At 40.2% G+C, this 25275-nt stretch overlaps 1 protein-coding gene across 5 annotated transcripts in view; it reads left to right on the top strand.

Annotated features, from left to right (window-relative positions):
• Positions 1 to 25275, top strand: part of ARVCF (ARVCF delta catenin family member) — a 285157-nt gene that overhangs the window by 208524 nt on the left and 51358 nt on the right. For 4 of the 5 annotated variants that reach the window (XM_062631457.1, XM_062631460.1, XM_062631459.1 and 1 more), the window contains 4 exons: positions 4531 to 4714; positions 18733 to 18850; positions 20137 to 20308; positions 22522 to 22539. In XM_062631457.1, the coding sequence (XP_062487441.1) occupies positions 4531 to 4714; positions 18733 to 18850; positions 20137 to 20308; positions 22522 to 22539 (492 nt within the window). The remainder of the gene's footprint in view (positions 1 to 4530; positions 4715 to 18732; positions 18851 to 20136; positions 20309 to 22521; positions 22540 to 25275) is intronic. The other variant, XM_062631456.1, reaches the window with a different exon arrangement.

Here is a 25275-nt window from a genome sequence, read left to right as displayed (position 1 = left end):
GTGAGGCACTGGAATGGGTTGCCCAGGGAGGTTGTGAATGCTCCATCCCTGGCAGTGTTCAAGACCAGGTTGGACGAAGCCTTGGGTGATATGGTTTAGTGTCCCTAACCTATGTTAGGTGTCCCTGCCTATGGCAGGAGGGGTTGGAACTAGATGATCTTAAGGTCCTTTCCAACCCTAACTGTTCTATGACTCTATGTTGTTCTGTCATGATGTCTTTAGAAATCTTTCCATGGTTCCAAGGAGGTGGAGATTTAGGAAATTATGGCTGTGGCCTCAATCACTTTCATTACTACATAAATCATCTAGCTATGTTTGTAGCTCATAGTAATTTTTAATGCATTTTTACAATGATCGGTACTTTTGGAAAAAGAAGAACTTGTAGTTATTGTCCTGCTTAATATGCTGAAAGAGTACAGCTCATAGTTGTAGTTAGAAATAGGTAAATCTGTTGCAAATAGTATTTATGAATTAAAGAATGGTAAAAAATGTGATAATCTTCTGAAAAGTAATAGTTCATCTTTTTTCTCTAGTCTTAAAATTCATGCAGTTTGCAGTCAAAAGGTCAGTACTTGTAGTGAAAGGGTGTAGAAGATTTAGGTAACTTCATTCCTCTTATTCTGCTGTGTCAGTGACTTGATTTCTTTTGAGTGCTATTCACTTGAATTGATTAAACTTGGGGTTTTCAAAACAGTGTTTCCAGCTTGTTAGATCATTAATGTGTAATGCTAATAGAGACAGAGAATGATATTTAAAGAATGATATCAAATTTATAGGGATTTTAAATTATTTTAATTTTTTTTACTCAGATTTTCTGAGTAAAACCTACAGTCTGAGTTGAATTTGTTCACTGTTTTTTTTTGATTTAAGTTTCTTTGGCTGCCACTATTAATGTCTTTTCCCATTGAATTTGTTTTCTCAAGAGCTGAAAGAATGCTGGGGCTTAGACCTCTTTGTTTCATAATTTTGAATAAGAAAAATGTCACTGTTTATTTTCTGAACCCTTTCTTGTGGAATATTTTCCCAATGAAGTCAACCTTGAATATGATTTTTTTTTTTTTTCTCTGTCTTTGGAACCACAAGATTCCCTCATCCTGACTTATCTTGGGCTACCTTTCTGTTAAGTGCTGCATATTTTCCTTCACTGAGTGCTGTTCAACAGAGGGATTCTTTTGGTTTTCCTCATGCAACCATCAAGAAGGATATTATGAATTTAAGTGGCTTGTCATTCTTTGAATAATAGGAAGAGCTTGTGCCTTTTTTTCCTTCTTTTTCTTCTCCACAGTTTGTTGGCATTTTCTATGAACCGTTTGAGAGATGGGAAGTAGATGAGAAATTGAAAAGCTTGTAAACTGCTGGGGGGGTTTGATTTGAAGAAGGAGGAAAGGCATTCGTTTAACTGCAATCTCTGTTGCCTGGTAGCCACTCATTGCGATTGACAGTCAAAATGTGTTTGCCCTAAATGGTTTATTGCAGTCAGCCTCTTAATAAAAATTCTGTGTATGGACAAGAGATCCTTTTGTAGGGCAGGTAGTTCTCTTGGTCTGGATGGGGTTACGAGCATCAGTGAAGCTGGCTCGGTTGTGGAAGGTTGTCAGGTTAGTGCTGTTTTCAGTGTTGCAGTCTAGCTGCAATACTATTGAATCCCAGTTACATTTAGTCTCTTGAAATAACTGCTGGTGAATGAGAATATAGAAGAGGGAGTTTGGAGGTGGTGATTTTATTTTACATGATGGAGTTGAAGGTATTGAAATCTAGACACAAATCTTCCAAGTTTTAAAGCAAGCAAAAGATTTGAGTATTAAAAACTTCTTTAGAATCCTGTAATGTTGGAGCTTTTGGAAATTTTATAGGTCTTTTTAGCCTTTTAATTATAAGTGCCTTATTCTTAAGCAGTAAAATTTGCCTTTGTAGTTTCACTATACAGATAATAGATTACATCACTCCTCTAGGAAAGGGGAAGAGGCAGACTCTTATTTCACGTGCAGAAGTAGTATGTGCATTTAAGGAAAGAGCTCTTAAAATTGAAGGTCTGTCAGATTTTGAAACTTAGCTTTTTCATATACAGATGATTTTGAATCTTCACATATTTCCCTATTGCAATATTTTTGCAGTTCTAAATGAACGGAAATGCAGGATCCTGACAAACACTGTATTAGGTTCCTCACTTGATGCCATCTTTTCCTAATAGTGTGGGGTTTGACCACTGCAAGGACCAAATGCTCTGTTTAATGATTCTGTGAGGGAACTCTGACGTAACCCTCCAGAACCAGGGTATTCTGCACCCACTTTTCTCAGTTTGAATCCAAGTTTGCTGGAGAGATGATTATCCTGTGTAATGTCCTGGGATTTATTCAGTGCTGGATGTTTGGATTTTGCATTTAGATTTTGAAGTACTGAGCTAGCAATGCATTTATGGATTTAATTGTAATTACTATTTTTATATCAGCGAATCTGATATGCTTAAAGGATTGGTGTGCAGTAACTCAAAGACTGTCTAGTGAAGTATTTAAAATAAATTGGGTAGCTTATATGTCAGGTTTTATAATCTTGTTGTAAATATTTGCTTGCATTTATTTATGATGTGTATTTTTGAGCCAATTTGTTCCAAGAAGTAAAGGCTTTCTGCTACAACCAAATGGGGCCAGTTAGCACTTTCTGCATGGGTTTTGGGTCGGTTTTTTTCTTATTCTCCATCATATGGTGTTTTGTAATGACAAAGGGTGATTTACTGTAATGGGTACAAAGAACAAATTAATTCATATTTTACCTATGTTGTCTTGTTTGAAAGCTGAAAAGGTAGGTTGTAAAAATCTCATCTGATGTGTTGTCTGTGAATGGCAAGGGCAATAGGCCAAAAAAGCGCAGTATTTTTTTTGTGGTTTTAGAAAAAGACTGAAAGAAACATTATGGTGTTCACGCTATCTGCCTCAGAGTTTCTTTATTAATTAATATGGTCTCTGAAGTTGGAGCCTGGATTTTGTACAGATTACTTTGAATAGAAAACACCAGAGCATTTGACTCCTGAAGCTCTGCTAATCATCAACCTTTGAGGTTATCGTGTAAGTGCCAGTTGCTACTCAAATGGAGATAAAATTCCTGTCCTGACCCTATATGGATATAATACTCTAATATTAAAATAGGCAATTGGCATTTGACACTTCTGACTTGCAGCAGCGAAAGCCTGAGTGTGAAGTAGAGTTCCCACGTGATAGCAGCCTGTGGTCGAGGTGGTGCTTGGGCAGTTCTCCAGCACATCAGATCATTGCAGAGCTGCAGACACCCTCCCTATGACCTGCTTTCCTTTGGCCGAAAGGTCCAGCAAATACAAGTTTGTTAAACTGCGTGACAGAAGTTGTAGATCCAGATCTTTTTCCAGTCACTTTTAAAGTTGGAAAATGTAGGGTTTAAAACTTAGAGTGGCTGAAAGAAACTGAAACAAAAGGTTGCACCTTTGTTGTTCCTTTGTGTTTTGCTTTAGATGTGTGTAAGAGGCAAGTATTTACAATTTGCACTACAATATGCACAAGTTCACAGTTGTAACAACATAGGGAGCCTCAGTTTAATACTGTGTCCATCCGCTTAGGAAGGATTTCCTGTGTGTTCTGGAGAATCTAGCTTTTCCATTCTCTCTGAAATATGCTGTCTTCACACTTTTCCTTGGAGCTCCAAAGTGTGCATCCAGCCCCCTCCAAGTGTTGGTACTGATAGTTGTCAAGTGTAACCAGGCTGGGCCTATGCAAAAATTATCTCTAAAGTGAATGTCCTGTTTTAGTCCTAACCTAACGAGCAGTAAGTGTCAGGACAGTGATACAGGTCTCCTGGGAAGTTGTTTCACTTATCTAGGGGTATTTTTACAGTTGTAAGGCTGTCTGTTACGTTGTTTTGATGTTTGACTTCTGTCTACTTTGGTTTATAATTGAGGTAAAATTGGAAAGACTGAGGAGTTCTGGCTCTCAGCTTCTTCAAGGAATCATATGCTTGTGGCACCAGGTGATTTGAACATTGATATTGCCTGTGACAGGAAAATGTGAAAGTAAATAAGAAAGGAGTCTTGAATGACAGTATTGTGCAGAGGATAAGTGTAAGATGAATGATCCTCCATAAATTCATCCCTGTTTTAAAGACTTACTCAATATTCTTGTCTGCCACACTGAATGGATTTTTACTTTTTCAGGCATAGCTGGACTTAGAACTGTATCAGAATTTGTACACAGCATAAAAATCCTATCACTATCCAGTAGCACATCCCATTTCTGTGTTCTGTTGTAGGACTTTATGACTTAAAAAATATCTGTATCTTGATAAAAGTACTTCCATGCTTTTGGAAATGTTTCTGTTGCAGCAACTGGAATTTTCCCTATGCTGTGTGATAATCTGGTGGCTCATCCAAGTGGTTTTGCCCTTTTGTTTAGTTTTTCAATTTAACCATCTAACAAGTCTCTGTAAATCCAGTGATTCTGTTTAATCTGGAGATTTTTAACTAGTAGTTATTCTCTTGTTATTTAATAATCACTGTTTCTCCTGCAGGCACCCTATGGAATTTATCCTCCTATGAGCCCTTGAAGATGGTCATCATCAACCATGGTCTGCAGACGCTTACCAATGAGGTGATTATACCCCATTCCGGTTGGGAGAGCGAGCCAAATGAAGACTCTAAGCCTCGTGATGCTGAGTGGACCACCGTCTTCAAGAACACTTCTGGTTGCTTACGGTAAGGCAGAGCTGTGGAGTGTTACCCTGTTCACCACCTCACATGTTTAGAATCTATTTTATTTGAAAAGTGTGTTTTCAAATAACTCCCTTCTTGGGTTTAGGCCTTCTATCAAAAGGCATTTTTTTGCAGATCTTGAGGAACTGGTTTAATGGAGTTATGCTGAGCCTGAAACATTGATGCAGTTTTGGCCGCAAGCACTTGTGGACACGCTCTTATTTTAAGCTAAAGTGGATAAGGGACCTATGGGAAATTATTTAAGAACCTGAACTACTGACCATTTAGGGGCACATTTGTTATGTTCCTCTCAAAGGAGCCTTTTCCGATTAGAAATTGATTAGAAATTGTGTTTGTATTTCTGAGAACACCTTGAAAGTAGGATAGTACATGCTAGAAGCTGGGGTCAGGAGGAGGCCTAATGCAGGCTGAAAAACATGAAGAATTAATGTTCTCTAAACAGTCTTTCATTTTGCTTTTCTTTGAGATAAAATAGTTGAGATGCCCTGTTAGATTCTTCAGCTTTATGAAGAAGTCAATTAGTTTGAACAAAACGAATAGATTTGGCATCATGTGTTCTGTTACTCTGAAGTATACTTCTGTCAAGTTTCTACTGATTAATGCATCTTCAGAAGTTGGTTCATTTCTGTTTCTTGGGCTTGTGGTCTCCAAATTGCAGTAACTATTCCCCTGAGTAACTTCACAAACGAAGAAAGTAATGAAAAGTGTTCTGAAAAGCACCCATTACTGAAATTATTTGCAGTCCCACTGGAAGCTAAGGTCCTTTAAGTAGGCTCCAGACATCATAAGTTTTTACTTACTAGTGTCTCATTTTCTAATGGAGTTCTGCAAGAGGAAATTAGTCATGTTGGGGGATAAAAGGATTAACTGAATGAATATGAGATTTTCTAGTAAGTGTAGACAATAAATTGATCATTAGTGGGCTAACCTAATCTGTATCATAGATTTTTATTAGTGTGGTATCCACTGAAACTTCCACATTCCAGGATAGCTGGGGGGGTGGGTTGGTTTTTTTTAAGGTACTGGTTTTATGCAAAAGCTTGTGCCACTTTGGACATTTTATTCTTCAGGCTAATTAAGAGGGGTATAGAGCATAGTAGTGCTGAGATACATTAGAGAATTTGAACTGTTGGTGATTAAAAGTGGTCTTGATGCACTTCAAATGCATCAGGACAGTAGCCAGTGAATGGTGACTGATTCTGTTGGTGAAAGGAGGAAATATATTTCATTCCTTACACTCCTAGTCTCTGCTGTTATAATCATGTGGAACATTTGTGGAAAACTTGAAGCTTCAGTTAAAATGTGGGACAAGGTTGATTTCATGCTTGAAAATAGTTGCTTAAGGTAAATGGAGATATGATGGCAGATTAGCAGGGAAAGGTAATCTGAGAAAGGTAGTTTGTCCCTGTGTCTCTGTTGTGCCATGGAGAGAGCAACCTTTTGCACAGGAAGGAGTAACAACTGTCTTGCTGTCTTCTTACTTCCTGCAGTGAGATAAAGTGAGTCCAGGACAACAGACAACAGTGCAGGAGTAGGTGAGATAAGAGCTGTCTTTTCAGTTGATCATACTTCCAGTGTTGGTAATACTACCATTTGTAGAACGCTTCCAGATCTAGGGATAAAAATGGGCATATCAAAAGTATTTATCATTACTACTGTTGGAAATAATTTTGCATTGTTTGTTGAAATCCTCTGCAGCTCATCCTTAAAAGCACCAGCAAAATAAGATAGTTAACACCAGCAGAGAAAAAACTATTGCAGCCATCTGTCTGACAGACGTCAGTGTTTAAAACCCCCTTTGCCTACTCTTCTCTTGTTGACACAGGCACTTTTCCTAGAAATTGAATTTTCCATGAATGGAGCTTATTGCAGATTACAAACTGTTTACCAATTTGAGACTTAATTGGGAGGTTAGTCCTGATGCTGTGCCAGCCTCCTACGTCCGCTTTGAAAGTGTGCCTCAGGTGTGCTGTGTTGTCTTCCAAAACAACTGAGAGCATCTTTGAACTTCTGAGGTTTCAGATGTCCTTGCAGTCTAGCTCTCTAAGCAGAAGGCAGGTGTTATGCATGCGGGACATGTTCATTTCAGTATCGTTTTTTCAGTTAATGAAGTTTATCAACAGATGTGGGCGAGTTTGTCTCAAACTCCGTGATTCACAGCATGAACTGCCAGTTAATTATTTGCCTGCCTTTTTTATTTTTGACACTGCCTTCTCATCTTTACTTTGTTCTTAATCTGGGTCTCTCCTTTGATAACGTGGAGCCTTGGAAACACTTATTTCAAAATAATTGAAAACAAGTAATTAAAAAAAAAAGCCACCTGTTTGCCTTTACCTCTTCTTCAAATCTTGATCCGTCTCATTCTCCTGTCCTGTCCACAATATGTTTTTCCCTTGTGTAATTTGTAAGTCTCTCTCCTTCTTCACTTTGGGAGTTCAGGTGCTGGTATGTATCCAGGTCTGAGGAGGGCAGGGTATCCAATGTAGTCAACTTGGCCTGCGTGAGCCTAAGGACATATTAGTATCTTGTATAGCAGCACATATAGTGTAGTGCTGCAGGTGCATGTGGGGTGGAAGGATGCTTTAGCAGAGGAGTCAGTAGTTGAAGCCAAAATCTTAGCAGACATCTCTACCTACACCAGTATTGCTTTACTTGGGTATTAATTTTGCTAGATAAGAGGCATGATCCATGCACTCTTTTGCCTCTTACCCAAAGTTAAGGAAGTTTATTGGCTTTGTGTATAGTTCTGATTTCTACCCACTTTACGAAGTAACAAAAATCTATCTGTGATTCTTGGTGTTGACTTCAGTCTTAAAGGCCAAAGGAAATGGATCTGTCTGAGCTTCCATTTGAGAGAGGCCTGAGCATGATACTGAACAATGTTCGACCTGGTTATTTACAAGCCGAAAATCGGATAAACTCTGCAAAGTTTATCATAAAGAAAGCCATTCAGACACTACTTACAAAAAACGTAAGTGAAACAACTTTGGGATTACCTGTGATACTTGGTGATGTCCATACCAAACCACCATACCTAACTGGCAATGCCTATATAGCCAGTAAGAATCAGAGGAAGAAAAAGACAACGGCTAAGGTTTATGTTGACTTTGATAGCAGTGTTTATTTTAAGGGCTGCTTTTGAAGTCAAGTCTTCTCCCATGACTGGCCATTGTAGGGATCTCTTGAATCCTGATATCATCTGAAACGTGACAAGAGGGTTCTGTGTGCTGTCCTTCCGTGTACTTGCCAGAAACTCTCTTCAAACAAATGTTTTGGGAATCCTGTATTCCCCTTTGCAAAATAAAGCCTTGGCAGCCCAGCCAATTTGCAAACAATGATCTGATAATGAAATTTATTGCATCCATTTTATGTGTTTACCAAGAAACACTGAAGTTTTCAGACACTAATGCAGGTGGTGATAATTTTGTTTCCGTTCTTATCCTGAGATCAGGAAAAAGATGTTTCCTCTTACATTGCTGTGTCTTGATTCTAGGGGCTGACCCAATATGATAAATGGATCTACAGTACAAGTAATAATTTTACAACTTCAAATGGACACAAGTCTTGTGATAGATACTACCTTGGGTATAGTTCTATAAATAAGGTGTTCTTCTATTATGTCGAACCTGTTGAGACAAATAGGTATGGTGGAAATCCAGAAAGGAACAGTAAAAAAAACATTGATTTATTGAAATTCAGTGGTTTCTTGTCTATGAAAAAGTAGAACTGGGGAAGAAGTAAAGAAGTAAGGAATGCATTTGCTAGGAAGATCATTAAATACGCACAGATGTTCATTCATTTTATCTGGAGTACAAGTTCCATGTCTTTGCATTGTATTTTATTCTTTTAGGTATGTGGATAATGTCTCATCTAGTTACTGCCTTTTTCTGCCCCCTCCGTCTTTAAAGGCTTAAATCCCTACTGGGGTTTGCAATCCAGAAACATTCGTTTTCAACTTGTTCTCCAGTTTAAATAATGTAATAATTTTGTGCATCTTAACAAGGCCATTTCATGATCTTTCCTACAACTTTGACCCAGATACTGAGGTGCTTTAGGAAAAGAGTACATGTTGAATTGCTTGCAGGGTGATGGAGCGCCAAGGCTGGCTCACGTGCATGCAGGCAGCACCAGAGACATTTGCTGTGTCTCTGGGTTTCTCTGCTTTAGAGGGGAAGTGCTGCATCTGTGTTTCAGAAAACACTGCTACAGTCACATTATATGTTCTGTTTTCTGTGTAGGTATCCACCATGATTTCTAGTTCTCTGGAAGCAGCAAGAATTTTAATGGTTTTAAAATGAAATTCATTCTGGGCTTAATTGCTGTTTTCTGCCTAATTACTTTTAATTCTCCCTTGGAATTTTTACTTCTAAGAGGACAGAGTAGAACTTAGTTCCTAAATTGCCAACTTTCTAGCCTGACTCCTGTGCTAAACTGACCTGCTGTCAACAAATGTTAAGTGAATTAATTTGCATAGCAAACAGATGCAAAGTGCTCCTTTTTCCAGCGTACCATCTGTAGTTGCAGTGTTTCTTGTCAATTCTCCAAGTACACAGGAATTCACATTCCCAAATAGCCTTAGGGTTCAGAGACCTGGCTGTGGGAGTACAAACACAAACAAACTGCACCCACTTGACTTCCACTAAAAACATGCATTCTTCAGCTCAAAATTGCACATAACAGCTTGTCCAACATCAGCTCCTGAGTAGGGGCAACCTGGTGGCTAGAGCTGTTGCAAGAGACTTGAGAAGTATGGACTTAATTGATGTTCTGCTCTATTCTGACATAATTGCAGGCAAGATTAATGGTGTAAACCTTTTTGTGGTCTAATTTTTAATAGCCCTATCTCCTTCTGGTTTTGTGAGATTCAAGTTAGTAAGTGCCTGGCTGGATCTGGACTTTGGTCACTGATCTTCACGTTGCTGTCTTTAATGAGGGGTTGGCACCTCTGTCCTTACCTTCCCCTCAAGTTGGTAAATGCTGGTAGTTCAATGATTTTGAAGTGGTTGATCCTAGAGACAACAACTGGGAAGAATCACTTCCTGTAGGAATAAATTAAGAGTTCAGTCCAGTTGAATCAGAGGCTAAGAGTTATGGTAAGTATGAGGTACAGTGTTTGAAGGCATAAGATAAGGACTCAGTAGATTCAGAGCCAAGGACATAGTCCACTGGGATGAGAAATGATGTAAAGGTATCTGCAAGCCTCTGTTACTTTTATACTTCAAAGGAAAGAGGACTGCAAGGAGTTGACGGTAAATCATTAATACTTAGGATGTGCCAAGTAGAGGTTTTGGATGAGAATGTTTTAAGCCTTTTTCTGAGGATGGCAGCATTAAGGTACATGGATGTACGTCTTGTGTCCTGCAGATGTAACTTAAGAGTGCTTCAGTCATATGTAACATTGCTTTATGGTACTGGACTCATTCCTCAAGTCCTAGTGTCTTTGTATACTTGTGCCTATGTGTATGCTTGCAAACACTGTAGCATGAATGTGTGAGGCATGTGGAGGTTAAAGAAGGTTTGTCAAATGGAATGTGTGGTCTTGTTTTGGCAGAAAACTTCTCTTTTTGTCACTGGAAACAACTGTATGAGTGTAGGAGTTATAATGGTGTGTCCTTTTTTCCTCATATCTGCATGCTGTATTTGATGAAAGGCTGTCAATGCCAGGTGCTTATGCCCTCCTTTCTTATTAATGATTAATGTATGGCTTTTCTATGAAGAAAAGTGCTTGGGAATTAGAGTTTTCAAAGTGAATTACCTTCAAGCTCTATCCATCTTTATATCCATCTTTAAAACCTGCAGGTATGATAATAGTATGTGGTGACAGTCACATAATATTTGTCCTACCTGCACTCTTATGTACTTGAGGCAGTCTTCATCTCCCACAAACTGAAGTAAGAAGGCACTTAAGTGGAAATCTTTGACCTGAAAGAGCTTTCTAGTGAAGAGCAGAGCACAGGAGGTGAAGCTCTGGTGATGCTGCTAGCCAAGCTGCCATTGGTGTCAGGGGAACTTTGATTATCGAAGCATGGCAAGACAGAGAAGATACGAAAACCTGAGTTTTCAGGAGCAGCTTATATTTTCTCTGGCTTTTTTATCAGCAGCAAGGTGGTATTTGAGCTTCACAAGACCATCATTAGTACAGAGCCCTCCCTGGAGCAGCTACATTTCTCCATCACTTCAAAAAGGTTTTTTGACGAATTTGTTTGACTTTTAATCCATGTTCAAGAAGTCTTTTGGTGTGTGTTCATAGGGCAGTTGTTTAACCACGGAGGCCTGGACAGGACTTCTTGCAGAGCTTAGCACGTTCCTGTCCCACCTAGAGGAGATGAGGGCAGATTACTGGCAAGTCTCTGTCCACCCACCCACTGTACTTGGAGGTTGGTTCACTCATCCTGTTTTCATACTGGGCACAGAATTTGGGAGACTGCTGCTTAATAAACTGCAGCTAATGATGCTGCCAGTGTTTTGCTGTGCAAAAGGTACTTTTGAACTGGACTTTTAGCAAATGAATCATTTTTGAAAGAGACAACAACTGAACAGAAATTTGCTTGTGAATCTTCACTTTAGAGGCAGAAACAGCACGGAAAAGGGAGAAGCTTATCTGCCCAACCCCGGCTGGAAAAAACCCAACTCAAATTAAAAACCTACACAACAGAGAGGAGAGAGCAAAGGCAGTTTCTTAATTAGCTTACTGATACTGTGCAGGATCACAGCATATGGCTGTCCTGGGGCTTATATGATGAGCAGAGCGTTTAATTCGTGCTAGTAAGGAGCTGTTAGGGTTCCTCCTGACAGTTCCTGATGTTTAGCTTGTAATATAAATAAATTATGCATAGATTTTAGCAGCAGAGACATAACCTAGTTACATGCAACCTTAATGCTTTGCAGTCAAATCTGAAGTATAAATGTAAAGTTTTGCACTTGCTTATTGCCTACTGTCATTACTTAGGAATGAATCTAGGTCCCTTCTCCATGGGCTGTCAGTGAGAGGAATCTACAAAAAATGTCTGTCACTGTGGTGGGATGAAGAGCAAGAGAGAAACAAAGCTCACTGCAGGCACTGTAACAGACATAGTTTGCTTTGGAAGGGATGGGAACCATGATCCTTTATTAGATAAATACCACCTTGGTTTTGTATTTTTGAGATTCTTCTCACATTTCAGCAAGCCATATGTGTTAAAGTGAGCAGAGCTTCTTTGCCTTTCCTCCAAGCAGAGACTGGAATAATTTGGAAGCTAAGTAGCTGCTGGGCATCATGGAATTCTTGTGTAATGCATTTCTGCATCATTTTGCATTACAGGAGAACAAGGTAAAGCCCTCCAAGTAGGTCATGCAGGAGGTAACCAGTCAGCATTTTACTGAAAAGGTATTACACGATGTTTTGGACACAGAAAGCCACAAGTAACAAAAGATAGGTTTGGCATCTGTACCTTGTTAAACTGTACTGCTGACTGCTGAGCTCCTGCTTACTGCAGGGAGCTCTTGCAGACAGCGCTGCCATGAGTATGAGACATGTAGTAGGGTGCTTTGTAGGTTTCTTTTTCTGTGCCAGTGTCTCTGAAGTACAGACTAAGCATGTGAAGACCTTTTCAGGGTGGCTTTTGGTACGTCCTCTTTTGAGCATTTGACCAACTAAACAAAACCAATCTCTTTATTCACATAGGAGGAAGGGTTTTACATGCAAGGCAACTAGGCTGCCCTGCTGCTTTTCTCTTGGGTTTAGCTGGTGGGTGGATGCCTAAGTGGAGCAGAAATCTCCAATGGGATCTCCTGCCCAGATCTGGGACACTTTTTCTCAGTTTAACAGATGCTCCCTGCCTGTCAGTATCAGTAGAGCTCCCCTGTCTTTCTGTTGACTTCATTTGGACTTCAGCTTCTTCCTATTTTCTTTACCATGTTCTCTCCTTGATTTCCAAATCAGCTGTCTGCTGTCAGACGCCACTGTGTTGTACAAAGCTGTTTGACCAGTGCTGCCTGGGTCAGTCTGTGTCACAGGCAGCTTGTTCCTTTTCCTCTCTTATTTTTACAGAACAATGAATTTAATACCAATTAATCTTTCTGATATTTTATGTGAACTGAAGTATGGAACTCACTCTCTTTTTGAGTGAAATGATGGAATGATTTTAAAATGCTGTATGTTCCTCCTTTGGGGTATTCAGTGCCTAGAAATACGCTCAGAAATAGAGTGCATTTACTGCAACTGTTACTTATGAAGTCTCCTTTGGCTGACATGCAGATAGAAATTTCTGAATAGTGAAGCAAAGTGTGGGTGTCTAAGGGTGTTTTTATAGTAAAGGTTCTGACTGTCAGCATAGGTGGATAGGACAACTAATATATTTAAATTAGACTCATGAGAACCTTGTAGATTTTCCTCAGCTGAAGTATATAAAACTCAATGTGTGGACAGTGATGGTGTTAGGGTCTAGCAAGGTGTGCATACTTCCTGTCAGCTTGGCCACAGCATTGCCCTAACTCAGCCCTCTTGTGCAGTGCCACACACTGAACCCACCAGGAAACCCCAGTCACTTGTAGCACTCCAGTTTGTAATGATCACAGGTATCCTTATCTTCTTCAACAGTGCTGAGACAGACTATATAGGAGCAAATACTACTTTTTTAGCCCGGCAACACAAAAATAGCTACTGTTGTTTACACTAGTAAAAAGTGGGATTCATTTGGGTAATAATAGACTCTGCAGTGTGCACAAACAAGCTATTGAAAAGAACCCATTGCTGTATCAGATTCAGTTCGCAGGCACACTTCTTCCAGAGAAAGGCGGAAATGTTACTATGAGGATGTCTTGAAAATTTCCAAATCAGTTATTTACACAAAAACCTAAGTCCCCAACCTGTGGTCTTTGTCCCCAGCTCGGTCTCCAAACATAGTGCTTTTTACACCCGCTGAACTGAAGTTTTATGTAAGTGTTAGTAATACTCTGTCTTCTGGCTGTCAGCTGTATCTGCAGCGCTGTGGGATAACAACTGATGGCCCTTTCCAGCCAGGTGGCAGGCACAGCAATAGTCTTGGAAATAGTAGTTTTAATGTTCAAAGAAAAAAAATGTGTCTCTTTGCTTGTAATTTCAGGTTTCTCTTTGTTATTAAAAAACCCTACAACCATACAAAAGGTTTCCACATCTGTCTTGCAGCTTGTTAGGGAGAGCACAGTGGGGACATTGCTACATGATTTGCATTGAAATACTGCAGATTAAGTGCTGTGCATTTAATTACTTTTAAGTCTTTTACTCTTGAGGATAATTTTGGTGCATGGCACAGACAGTAGTAAGAGCTCACCTATCCTAGAGCTGCTGAGTACCAACTCTGTTCTGCAGATGTAAATGCTACCTTCACACTTCCATATTATGAAGACAATTATTTGGTGATAATGATAACCTTATCTAAAGCATGAACAGATTTCTCAGCACATTCCCATCTATTTTCTGAAGTCTTTAATACCCACGGGCGGGATTCCTGCCTGATGTGTTTCTATGCTAGTAGGTATTTACTTTTATTTAACATTTACTTAGTGCTCCCCTGTTTTGTTTTCCCAGGCAAAGCATATATTTTAACATCGTTACAAATCCTTTTTCACTAGTCATGTCTACAGTCTGGATTCCAGGAATTTAAGGAAGAATCCAGGTCACTCTTTCCAGCTGATTTCCTTCCTATGTACTTTGAGTAACATGGAAAGTAATTTCATATCTTGCTCCTAGAATTGTTCTTTTGAGTGTGTTGTGTATATTTACAGTAAGCACCTATGAAGCTTTCTGTGAAGCCTTTGCAGTGTGATGTAAGAAAGTTTCTATTGTTGGTTTTAAAATACATTTTAATGGACTCTTGGAATGAAAACTGAGAAAGTCAGGGAGAGCAGCAGAGGAAGTTGTCTCTTCAAGTCTTCTTGGGTTGAAGAGACAAGGCAAGGGAGGCAGACTATACAAACACCAGAGATGAATGACAGTTATACCACTGTTTTGTGTGAAAGTAGTTTGGGTTGTTCTCCCTCCCTATTCCCACCCATTTGAACAGGCGTTCAACTTTATTTTCATTTATAACAGGATTTTATCCATCATTAGTGCCTCAAAAGCCCTGCAGAGTTCCTGTTTTGAGTTGTTCAGACTTAAAAATACCTTTACCTTCATCTCTAGAGGTTCTTGATATTAAACTGTCCCAGTAAGCAAGTCACTGAGATAATGTGTTTCATTCCAAAATCTTTGTGTCATTCCAGTTGTTGCATGACAGTCTCGCTCCTAAGTAACAGTTAACAAACACCTCAGCTCTAGGGTTTTAGCTTCCTTTTCTATTCAGTGTCTTGTGACAAACACTCCATCCACTGAAGAATTGATTTTCTTCTGATATAAAGTAATGCTTGTCTAATGTGTAGAAGAGTTCAAGGAAAAACAAAACCCTACCCAGATCTGGATGTTGTGGTGCATATCTGTCTGTTGCATGAGTTTCAGGAAGTTTCTGTCCTGGGCGAGGCTTTTCGTTCCTTCTGTGGAGTGTCACCCAGTGCAAGATGACTACAAATCCTGTGTTAATGTCTGATCTTTCACCTATTTGTTGATTTTCATCACTCTTGAAAGAAGGCTGTTCAGAAATTTTGTTCTGAAAGCTTCTTTTGGAGCATGACTTAGTTACATCATTTTTGTATAATAGATCTGTAAGATCCAGAACAATTCCATTTTCCTTACTCCTGTCAGTGGCATGCTATTCCATTGCAGTTTCTGTCCTTTTCAATGACTAATACAAGCACTAGCTCTCTTGTCCACTTTTGTCTCCACAGTCCCATGGCTACCAGGTGGTGTTTTTCAAAGAGGTAGATGGTATAGAGTCTGAACACTCCAAGGCAGAAATGCAGCCTGGCATTTTCCTGGGTTGCAGGAGCTTTTCAGGGTTGCTCCAGATGATGGAAACCAACCCTGGGAGTACTTCTGGGATTGACAGATGAGAACTCACTCTCAAGGCATACTGTCTTTATTGTCACCATCCCCACATGGCTTTGTTGTTCCGTGTTAGATGAATCCCATGGGCTGCAGGAATTGCATTACACGGGGAGGGAGGATTAGCAGAATCCCAAGAGTGTTGGTATCTATAGAGCAGATGTTTCTGCATGAGATGCTTATAAGGATACATTTTCTGATGTGTTAGTTACAACATGAAAACTGCAGAGTTTGATGGCTGGGTAACTTATTTGTGGCATTAATTAGGTACTTATTTGATCCTGCAGAGTTCTTATGGTTATTTGTGTGATATATGTGGGAATTTTTTCTTGAGGCATTAATTTTCTGTAAATTATTCTATAGCTGAAGAAACAGCAAGTGATACTGGCAAGCTACTGATACACTTTTATAGCGTCAGTTCTAACCTTATCAGTGTCCACCTTTAATCATAACACAGATCAAGAAATAAGAAAGCAGCACACAAAATACTGTGATGCTGTTAGTAACTAAAGCAGTGTAAAAAAAATATGCTACAAGTGCTCTTGTGAGACCTCACCTGGAGTATTGTGTGCAGTTCTGGTGTCCTCAACATAGAAAGGATGTGGAACTGTTGGAACAAGTCCAGAGAAGGGCCATGAGGATGATCAGGGGACTGGAGCACCTCCTGTATGAAGACAGGCTGAGGAAGTTGGGGCTGTTCAGCCTGCAGAAGAGAAGGCTGCGTGGAGACCTCATAGCAGCCTTCCAGTATCTGAAGGGGGCCTATAGGGATGCTGGGGAGGGACTCTTCATTAGAGACTGTAGTGATAGGACAAGGGGTAACGGGGTAAAACTTAAACAGGGGAAGTTTAGATTGGATATAAGAAGGAAATTCTTTCCTGTTAGGGGTGTGAGGCACTGGAATGGGTTGCCCAGGGAAGTTGTGAATGCTCCATCCCTGGCAGTGTTCAAGACCAGGTTGGACGAGGCCTTGGGTGATATGATTTAGCATAAGGTGTCCCTGCCCATGGCAGGGGGGTTGGAACTAGATGATCTTAAGGTCCTTTCCACCCCTAACGATTCTATGATAGCACAAATGGACCATTGAAAAATCATATAAATAGCCATGAGCAAGAAATGTGTGAAGGATTTTTTTGGCAAAATTTGATTTATTTATTTATTGAACTCTGCAAGTGTTCCTGATGTATTTTAGCTCTCTATTTCTAAAACTTAATGAGGGAATAAGAAATGTGATTCACAGCTCCAGGTAAGACCATTTTTAGTGCATTTCTGTCACCCTCAAGCTTAATAAGTAACATTTCACTTTAATAGATGTGCTTGGAGGTGGAGTTGCTATCGTTTATTGTTATAACTCCTGAATGGTATCACAGAGGATTTGAATTCTAATTTCAGTTTCATAAAGATTTTACATTAAAATTCACATTTGGGCTTTTAATACAAAAGGATTACTACAACTGGAGGTGGAAGAAGAGCATATAGAATTCTCTCCTCCGTGTATCCTGTGGAATCGTGTTTTGATATCCTCTTTGCTTGTCTTTTATCAGTTATTGCTAGAGGTGAGGCTGTGTGTTAGGATTTGGGGAAAGGATTTATTTATCTGTGCATTTGTGTTCTTAATTAAAAGTTAATGTGCTGTTACAGCAACCAGCTCACACTTAAATGTCTTCAGATTTTGAGAGGTCTCTGAGAAAATGTGGTGTTTTTTCCTAGTCACCCGGTTAACATACCACCCTGCCTGGGTGATGGGGAGCCATGGGAGTGGACCATGGTTGATTTGTTAATTACTTGGAGATTGGCAGTTCCTCTGGTTAATTTAAAAGAAACATTGGGTGCATGATCCTGATGGCAGAAGATAAGGATTCTGTCCTGACCTTTGAAAGCTCAACTTTACATGAGTATGGGGAAGTCAGACACCCCGAAAGGTTGGCTGTAGTGGTGTTGAAATTAGCGCATTTCAGCTTTGGGAAAACTTTCCATAGGGGTTTTGCTGGCAAACACTTATTTTGCCACTCCATTTCCCACCAAAAAATGAAAGATAAAAGATAAGAAGATGGGGGGGGGGGGGGGGGGCTGGGGGGAGGGGGTGGAAATGCAGCATTTGGAAAATTGACTAGAATGTTACTTATTTATTGAGCAATAGCAAGTTGATGCTTGTGTAAGGCTGGGGTTTCAGTACATAGTGTGCATGCTCACTGGACAAGTTGAGGCTAAGTTCTCCCTTCTAACAGTTTCCGTACTCACGGATACATGCTGCTTTAACAACCCCAACTACCTTTCACTGCTCTGTCTCACATCTTCTGCCTGGGCCATTCTCTTGTGCAATATTTGGAGAAATTTAAAGCCATATGAACATACTGACTGTTGTCTTTTAGCTTCTAAATGTGACTGATTCAGGCTTTGTACTGATTCTGCTGTACACAGTGTGAAAGGTGGGCTTTAAATGTCAAACTGTGGGATTTAAACCAGGTGCAGTAACTTCCAGTCAGAAAGCTGGGGATACAGAACAGACTTGGAGAACTTTTGTGCAGTCAAGGAGACACCAGTTGTATATGGTGACTCCCATCTGACTTCTTTGGAGCAGAGGGGGGCCAAAGTGAAGAACAATTTTATATACAGATTAATTAATTAAAATAGTTTATTGTACACCTGGTTTTATTCGGTTTCTGTGGCTATGAATTCCACTGAGTAGGCCTGTGATTTTGCATGTTTTTTAAAGTGGTGAAAGTATTTTTCAGATTAAAATTTCAGGCTTTAAAATAAAGTTTTGGGTTTGCATACTGTTTGCACTGACAAATCCTGTCCAGTTTAAGATTTATCACTGGACTCACTAGCAATGCAGAAGAATAGGCTTATAGGCACCTCTGTGACTGTTCCCCTTTTTGTTCAGATTCAGGGAGTTGCATTGCCATATTTTACTGAGATTTAACAGGTTTGTCAGATGGCTTTGCCTCCAAATTGTTCATCCAAGATAATGAGTTACTCATAATTGTAGTACAAATCAACACACCTTCAACTTTATGGTGAAGGTCAGAGGGCTAAATTTTCCTTTAAATCTCTCTGTTAGGAATGTAAGTTCAGATGGAGCAGAAGCACGCAGAAGACTAAGAGAGTGCGATGGCTTGGTGGATGCCCTCCTTCATGCTCTACAGTCTGCAGTTGGCAAGAAGGACACAGACAATAAGGTGAATTTCAGTATTAAAACTTAATGGATGTTTCCATTAATTTAGGCTGACGTGTTGCACTGGGGTTGACTTCTGTTTGCTAGTATCAGAAGTGGATTATGGTTGCCTCAGAAAAGACGGTAATTATCTTCCTTTCATCTCGGTCATGATAATCTGTGGTACTGTCATGATCATGCTGTGGTAACAGCGTGATGCTGCTATGTTACTTTGTGTGGCCGATGACATGAGCAAAGGCAAGTGGTTGTGATAGGTGGGGAGAGTAGTCCTTTATCATCATCAGTGACGTTATTGCTATTGTTCTGTATTACTTAATTAACATTTGAAGTGCAATCTCCAAATCGGAATTCTGTTGCGTTGTATTGTGCTTTGCACAATGACAGCAAAGGAGTCAGTTCCCATTTTAAAGACTTTTTTCAGCACCATCTCTAAGAATTTTAGCACTTAAGACATTAAGGGAGTATCTTCGGATATGCAGCAGTTTCATTGTGGCTGTTTTTTTTAGGTGCCGGATTTGATTAATCTATTCTTTATTATCATCTCATCCTGCAGTGCTTAAGAGCATATTTATATGCATAAGGAATATCATAAATTTAACCTGCTTAAAAAAGAAAGAGCATGCTATTGCTTTTAAACACCAATAAAGCTTATAAAGCATCGTTACTTTATTCTTTTTGAGTCGCACCATGTGATGGACTGTACAAGGGAATTATAAAGCTCTGTCACTTAATCAGGTAATTTTGGAAGTGGATTTTGTAACCACCTGGTGGTTTCCATTGCAACCTACAGAGCATTGCTCTTGTCAGAATCTGACGTGCTGTGGGTTAGCTATTACAGGACATGTGAGGAATTCAATGAGAACACAAGACGAAGGTTTTGACCAGAGAAAATTTAATAAAATGGGCTCCTTAGGGATTTAAAGTTTGGAAGAATGAGAGAGAGGTTTGTATTAAAATAAGATCCTTGTATGATCATTTTCCACTGTGTGTTTGATCTTTTGGTGAATTGTATTCTTTATGTAAGATCAGGTGGTGTTTTCTATTAGAGAGTTTTCATTTTGAATGGGTGCTATTTATGAAGCACTTCACTTCTGGAAAATAAAATCAATTTTAGAACAAGAATGAACTTTAATTGAAGGGATTTTTGACTAAATCTTCCTTGAAAGCTACATTCTTTTCCTGGGGCAGGTGGGGTTTTTTAGAATTCCTCCAAATGCTCCACTGTATAAACTAATGGTTTGTAACTAAGAGGGTGCAGTATTACGTATAACACACATTTCTCTGTAACAGTCTGTGGAGAACTGCGTGTGCATCATGCGGAACCTTTCCTATCATGTCCACAAAGAGGTCCCCGGAGCTGATAAGTACCAAGAACTGGATACCAGTCAGACCGCAAGTGTGGGAGGCTCTCAGAAGAAGAAGAAAGACGATGCTGGTTGCTTTGGTGGGAAAAAAGCTAAAGGTATGTGTTGCAGAGAGCTTGGCACTGGAAATGGATTTGGGGGTAAATTTTGCTGTGATTTTGACTGCGTGTTCGTAGTGTCATGGCATGTGTTCATCTCCCTTGTTGTATTGCTACTAAATGTTTGGGAATTTTTTCCACAATCACCACAGTTTTGTTTGGCTGTAAACAGGAGTGGTGCATGCTGACAGATAACACTGCTGTTGGACAGGGGAGGATGTGCTCTGCCTCGCCTCTTCTCTGCAGTGCTGTGTTCTTGAATTGGTCAAATCTTTGCTCAGTCTACTTGCTTGGCTGGATCTTGGCTGCATAGCTTGTGCCACAGCCTCTGGAAGCAAGGCCAGCATGCATTTATCCCCTGCATGGTAGTCTTGTGTGTGTATCTTCCATGCCTACAGTCCCTCACGTTTGAAAACAAACTAACAGCCTACCTTCCTACTCACAACCCAAACATACAACCTCCTAATTCAGTCACTCTTCCAGTAATTTAAATTGCAAGCATGATTATGTAGCTTTTAATTGTCAGTCACTTTTAGACCTGTTCTCTCCTCTGGGGCATGAGTGTTGCAAATGAGTTTCATTACAAGAGAGGATTAATAGTCTCAGTAACCCTCCTTCCATCTTTCGTTTAGAAAGAGGCACTCAAATTATATCAGTTTTCTTTGTTGTTTTAGAGAAATTACTATTCTAGACTGAATTCAGAGATAATGAACTCTGTTTTCTGTCTAGGCTCCATTCTCCTCATTCATGTGTACTCACATCCTGGCTTACTATTTATAACCAGGTCTGAGGAAGGTTTTGTTCCTGACTAGCTGATACGGAATTGTCTGAACTTGACAGACTGTGCTGCATGTTACTCTTGCTTTGATCTGACCTATACATGTTATTAAAATATTTCATGTTTCCATATGTGTTAGGGAAGTCATCACAGTGTGAACATGCTTTTCCAGACTAGTCTGTCACCAGCTAGATATAAACTGTGTTAAAAAAAATTATATGCATCTTTGAATTGCTGGGGGAAACACTGAAGAAAGAGTTATACCTGCCTGGCCAGCCAGTTCTCACAGTGAGTGACTGAAACTTCAGTGTGATATCCTTTAATATCACCTTGAACATGTGCTGACTCGAGCCTGTTCCCTGCCACTTGCAGTCCCTGTTGTTTTGCTGCTTGAGAGCAACACAGTCCGTGAAAACATTTTTAGACATAAAAGCTATGAGTGTGCACTGTGGGAGGAGGAGAGTGTGCTGATTGAGAACTGCCATCCTCCTCTTGATGACTGTGAAAAGAGGGCTCTTGGGTGGCTGTCCTCTGTCAAGTGTCTGCCTGCTTCCTCTGGGGCCCACCTTTGTGTATCTCCTGTGTCTGTACACCCTGATAGTTTCTGTGTATCTCCAAAGCTTCTGATTACATCTTTCTGGACAAATTGGTCTCAAAATCATTTGACACAGAGTTTGAACCCTTGGATTTCAGTGAGCAGTGCAGGCAGTCAGTGACAGCTTGGGCTTGGTCCTGTATGTACAGCAGGAAATGACAATTTCTGAAGTATATTTTAACATTCTTTCCCCTCTTTTTAAAGTGTGCTGTTCTCTAGAGGGAAAACAACTAGTAGTAATGCTGAGCTCGCAGCTGGTAGTATGTAGATCAGAAGGATAGAGGGGGACAGGCAACTGTTGTGTAAAAAATATATAAATTAAACCCAGTTAATAAATGTGCTTCTGAAATCGTAAAGAGAACCTTCCTTTTCTCACTGATAAATTTATGTGAATCCCTGGTCTGAACCTGCCTTAATTTTCTCAGTCTAGGACTGTAAATGTATCAGTTCTCTCCCCCTCTTGTTCACTTGATCTTGCAGTGTTTCCATGTTTCTTTTACTTCATGGTCATTGATCATAGCATTTCAAACACCTCTGCAAAGGGCTGCTCATCCTTTTGTCCCCTCAATTCTGTAGGAACCTTTTCATTTAATGAAAAGAGGAATCAAAAAAAGCTGTGCAAACAAAAATTTTTATTTTTTCCCAGCAGGAACCAAAGGGAAAAAGTAGAATATCTTGTTTTGGTTTGTTTTTTTTAATTGGTTAAACTACTGTAGTATTTTTGTAATACTCAGGTTTTAAACCTTTTCTGTGAAATTCTGGCTCTTTGTGACTGTTCCTTTGTATTTTCTTCCTTCCTGTAAATTTTTGTTTTTCTTTTGCTGCTTTTCTGGTAATTAGAGGAGTGGTTCAATCAAGGTGAGTTGTTGCAATACTTTCTTTTCATCATCACCATAACATGCTTTGTTCAGCTTTCACATGCAAGGCTTAGAGCTGATATGAAGGTCTTGCTCATATCACCTTCTCCACTGCACCCCCAGAGCATCCTCCTGTTCATTCCAGTAGGCATGGAAATCCTCTAATTGAGTGAGCATTTGAAGGTTGGTCTTCCCACACTGAGAATATTAAAAACAAGGTTTTATTCATTCATGGTGTAAGTGTAGTGAGGTAATTGATTTGCAACTGGCCTGGTAACCCTGTGAGAGAGGGAGCACCTACATGTGCACATTGTCATATCAAAGTACAGCTTTGCTAGCAGTGTGGGTAGCAGTAGGCATGAAAACTCAGCAGCTTGGATGTGTATTCTCAGGGATCCTTGGTATTTTGTCTGCTTGGGCACGAATGCCTGGGCTGCTGCATCTTTATTACTGGCGCTCAGGCTAGCTAGATGAAGCTACCTACCCAAGTAAATGTCTCGAGGGATATGCCCTTTAGTTTCTCATCCCAGCACAACAAGTAAAATTGCAGTCGGAATACAGAAGGCTGAGGCTGAAGTTTGCCTCCCTTGATTGTTGGCTGGGAAGTTGTTAGGCTGTGAGTGCTCTGGAGATTTCCACTGTTACTGAGACTGGTTCTGGGGTAAGGGCAGGGTCATTTTCAGTTTGTGACTCTTGCTTCGGATCAGTGGGCTCTGGAGGGCTGAGCCAAAAGAGTAATGTTGGGAAAATAAAACCAAAGCTAATTGCACCACCCAACAAATGCTGCTCAGTAGTGTTGTGAGAGACACTGATTGCAGGTATGGCTGGTGAGCCTGCAGAGGATGGGTGTCTTGGCAAGACAGAGCTCAGCCCTTGCTTTCTGACCCTCTGCTGCAGTCTGGGTCAGTGGGTTTATTAACAAGCACAGTACTGACTGTTCAGGGGGTGTTATGTAAATCTCTCTTCAACTTTTTAACCAGAAAGAAGGCTTTTGGGGATTACTCCGTCAGCAGAAATGGTCCAACTGAATAGCTGTGTTGATTATGTGGTAAAGCAAAATGACATTTGAGGAAAGTCACCAACACTAGTGGTTAATAACACCGGGTCGCACTTCAAAGTGTGTACTGAGTTTCTGACAGATTGAAAATGCCGAAGGTCATGTTTTGGTTATTTCTTACATAAGGGGGGGGGAGGCGGAGAGGGGAAAAAAATTAATCCCACTATTTTCAGAGACTGTAAATTGCATCTTGCACAAGCAAGTCTCATGTCAGGCAGTTTTCCCAAACCACAGTGCTGTGCCAGTTCCTACAGCCAAGTCTCATAAAACAGACCTGTCAGGAGGCATGTTTAAAGCTGTCCGTCTCTTGGCAAAGTTTGGAGCTATGCTTCTCATCCAAGAGCATCTTCTTTCCCCTGGCATACCTCAGGATGGAAAATTTGGAGAGCAGGGAAATGCATAGAAGGGCAGAAAAAGGATGTTATATATCTTTTCAACTGCTAGTGTGGTCATTCCAGCATCCCTGTGCACTAGAATTACTGACAGGCTTGAGTGGCAGAGGGGGTGCTCAGAGCTATAGAAGCTGGTTTTCTTATGATCTGGGTCAGGCCAGGAAAGGTTTGCAATTGGTAGGCTCTTTAACTTGCTAAATTTGGTCACCTTTTTTAGAAACTCCAAACCAGTATTTGTGGGTCCTGTGAAAATCAAATGGGAAAAATACCAGCTGGGCCCCAGACTGAAAACTTTGACTTCTAGATGGATTTCTTTTGGAGTATTCTTGCAGCTTGGTCACATCCTCTCTATAGGAAAGCTGTGGAAAATGTAGGAGCTTAAGGGTATTTTTGAATCTGACCCTTGCTGAATTTGATGAAGCAAGTAATTTGTAGAGTTGAAATCCCCTTGGTCAGAGCTGTGTTCTGAATTGCTTCCATTTGTAAACAGCTGGCAGCTTCTGGTTTGAACAGATGCAGTTTTGCCTGCAAGGTGGGTTAGTTTCTCAGAGGGCTGAGAGTCAAATTAGCAAAGGCTTCATAGGAGATGGCCACTCTTTGCAATCTGGCCCAGAAATTGAGAGATGGCGACTGAAGATCACAGAGCACGGGTGGAGTGTGCTGTCTTAATGAAAGATGGCTTAGGAAATCGCCAGCTGCTTCTGCATTGCCAGCTCAAAACATGTAGCAGCCAACAATGCTCTCCTGCGCTATCTCTTCCAATAAAAAGTTATGCAAAATACATACTGCTTACTAAACATTGTGCTAGAAAGAAGGGAGCTCTTACAGTGCCATCACAGTTCTTCAGGGCTAATGGAAGTACCAAATCCCAACCTTTAAATTAGAGTGAACCTCTGAAATGAATGAGTAGTTGTGTTGAATAAGGTCTGGTTCTCCAGATAAGTGTTCTGAGGTTTAAACTAGATAATGCCAAAGACATGAGACTTGGGGTCATGTGAAAAAACAGTTTGTCCTACTTGTAGGTAAGATGGAGTAACACTCGTCTAAGTCTGTAATCTTTCCTAGACTGACTTACTTCCTTCTGTGCCTTCCCCCCCTGCCTTTGTCCTGCTCTTTCCTGTCAATGCTCTAAGTGTCAACAAGGGTTTGCAGCCAGTAACTGGGTTCAGCTGCCATTATGAAATGTAACATCCTTTGGTGATGCACAGCATTTTTTATTTCTGGCATTTGGTTTCCCAAACAATGTGTTTCTCATTCTTTCATGGAGGAAAAACTTGATGGAGGGCTG

This window comes from Pezoporus occidentalis, unplaced genomic scaffold, assembly GCF_034315485.1.
Source record: "Pezoporus occidentalis ecotype Australia unplaced genomic scaffold, CSIRO_AGI_Poc_V1 ctg37, whole genome shotgun sequence".
NCBI classification, from domain to species: domain Eukaryota; kingdom Metazoa; phylum Chordata; class Aves; order Psittaciformes; family Psittacidae; genus Pezoporus; species Pezoporus occidentalis.
Note: the sequence above shows the minus strand (reverse complement) of the source record. Positions and strands in the feature narration are given on the sequence as shown.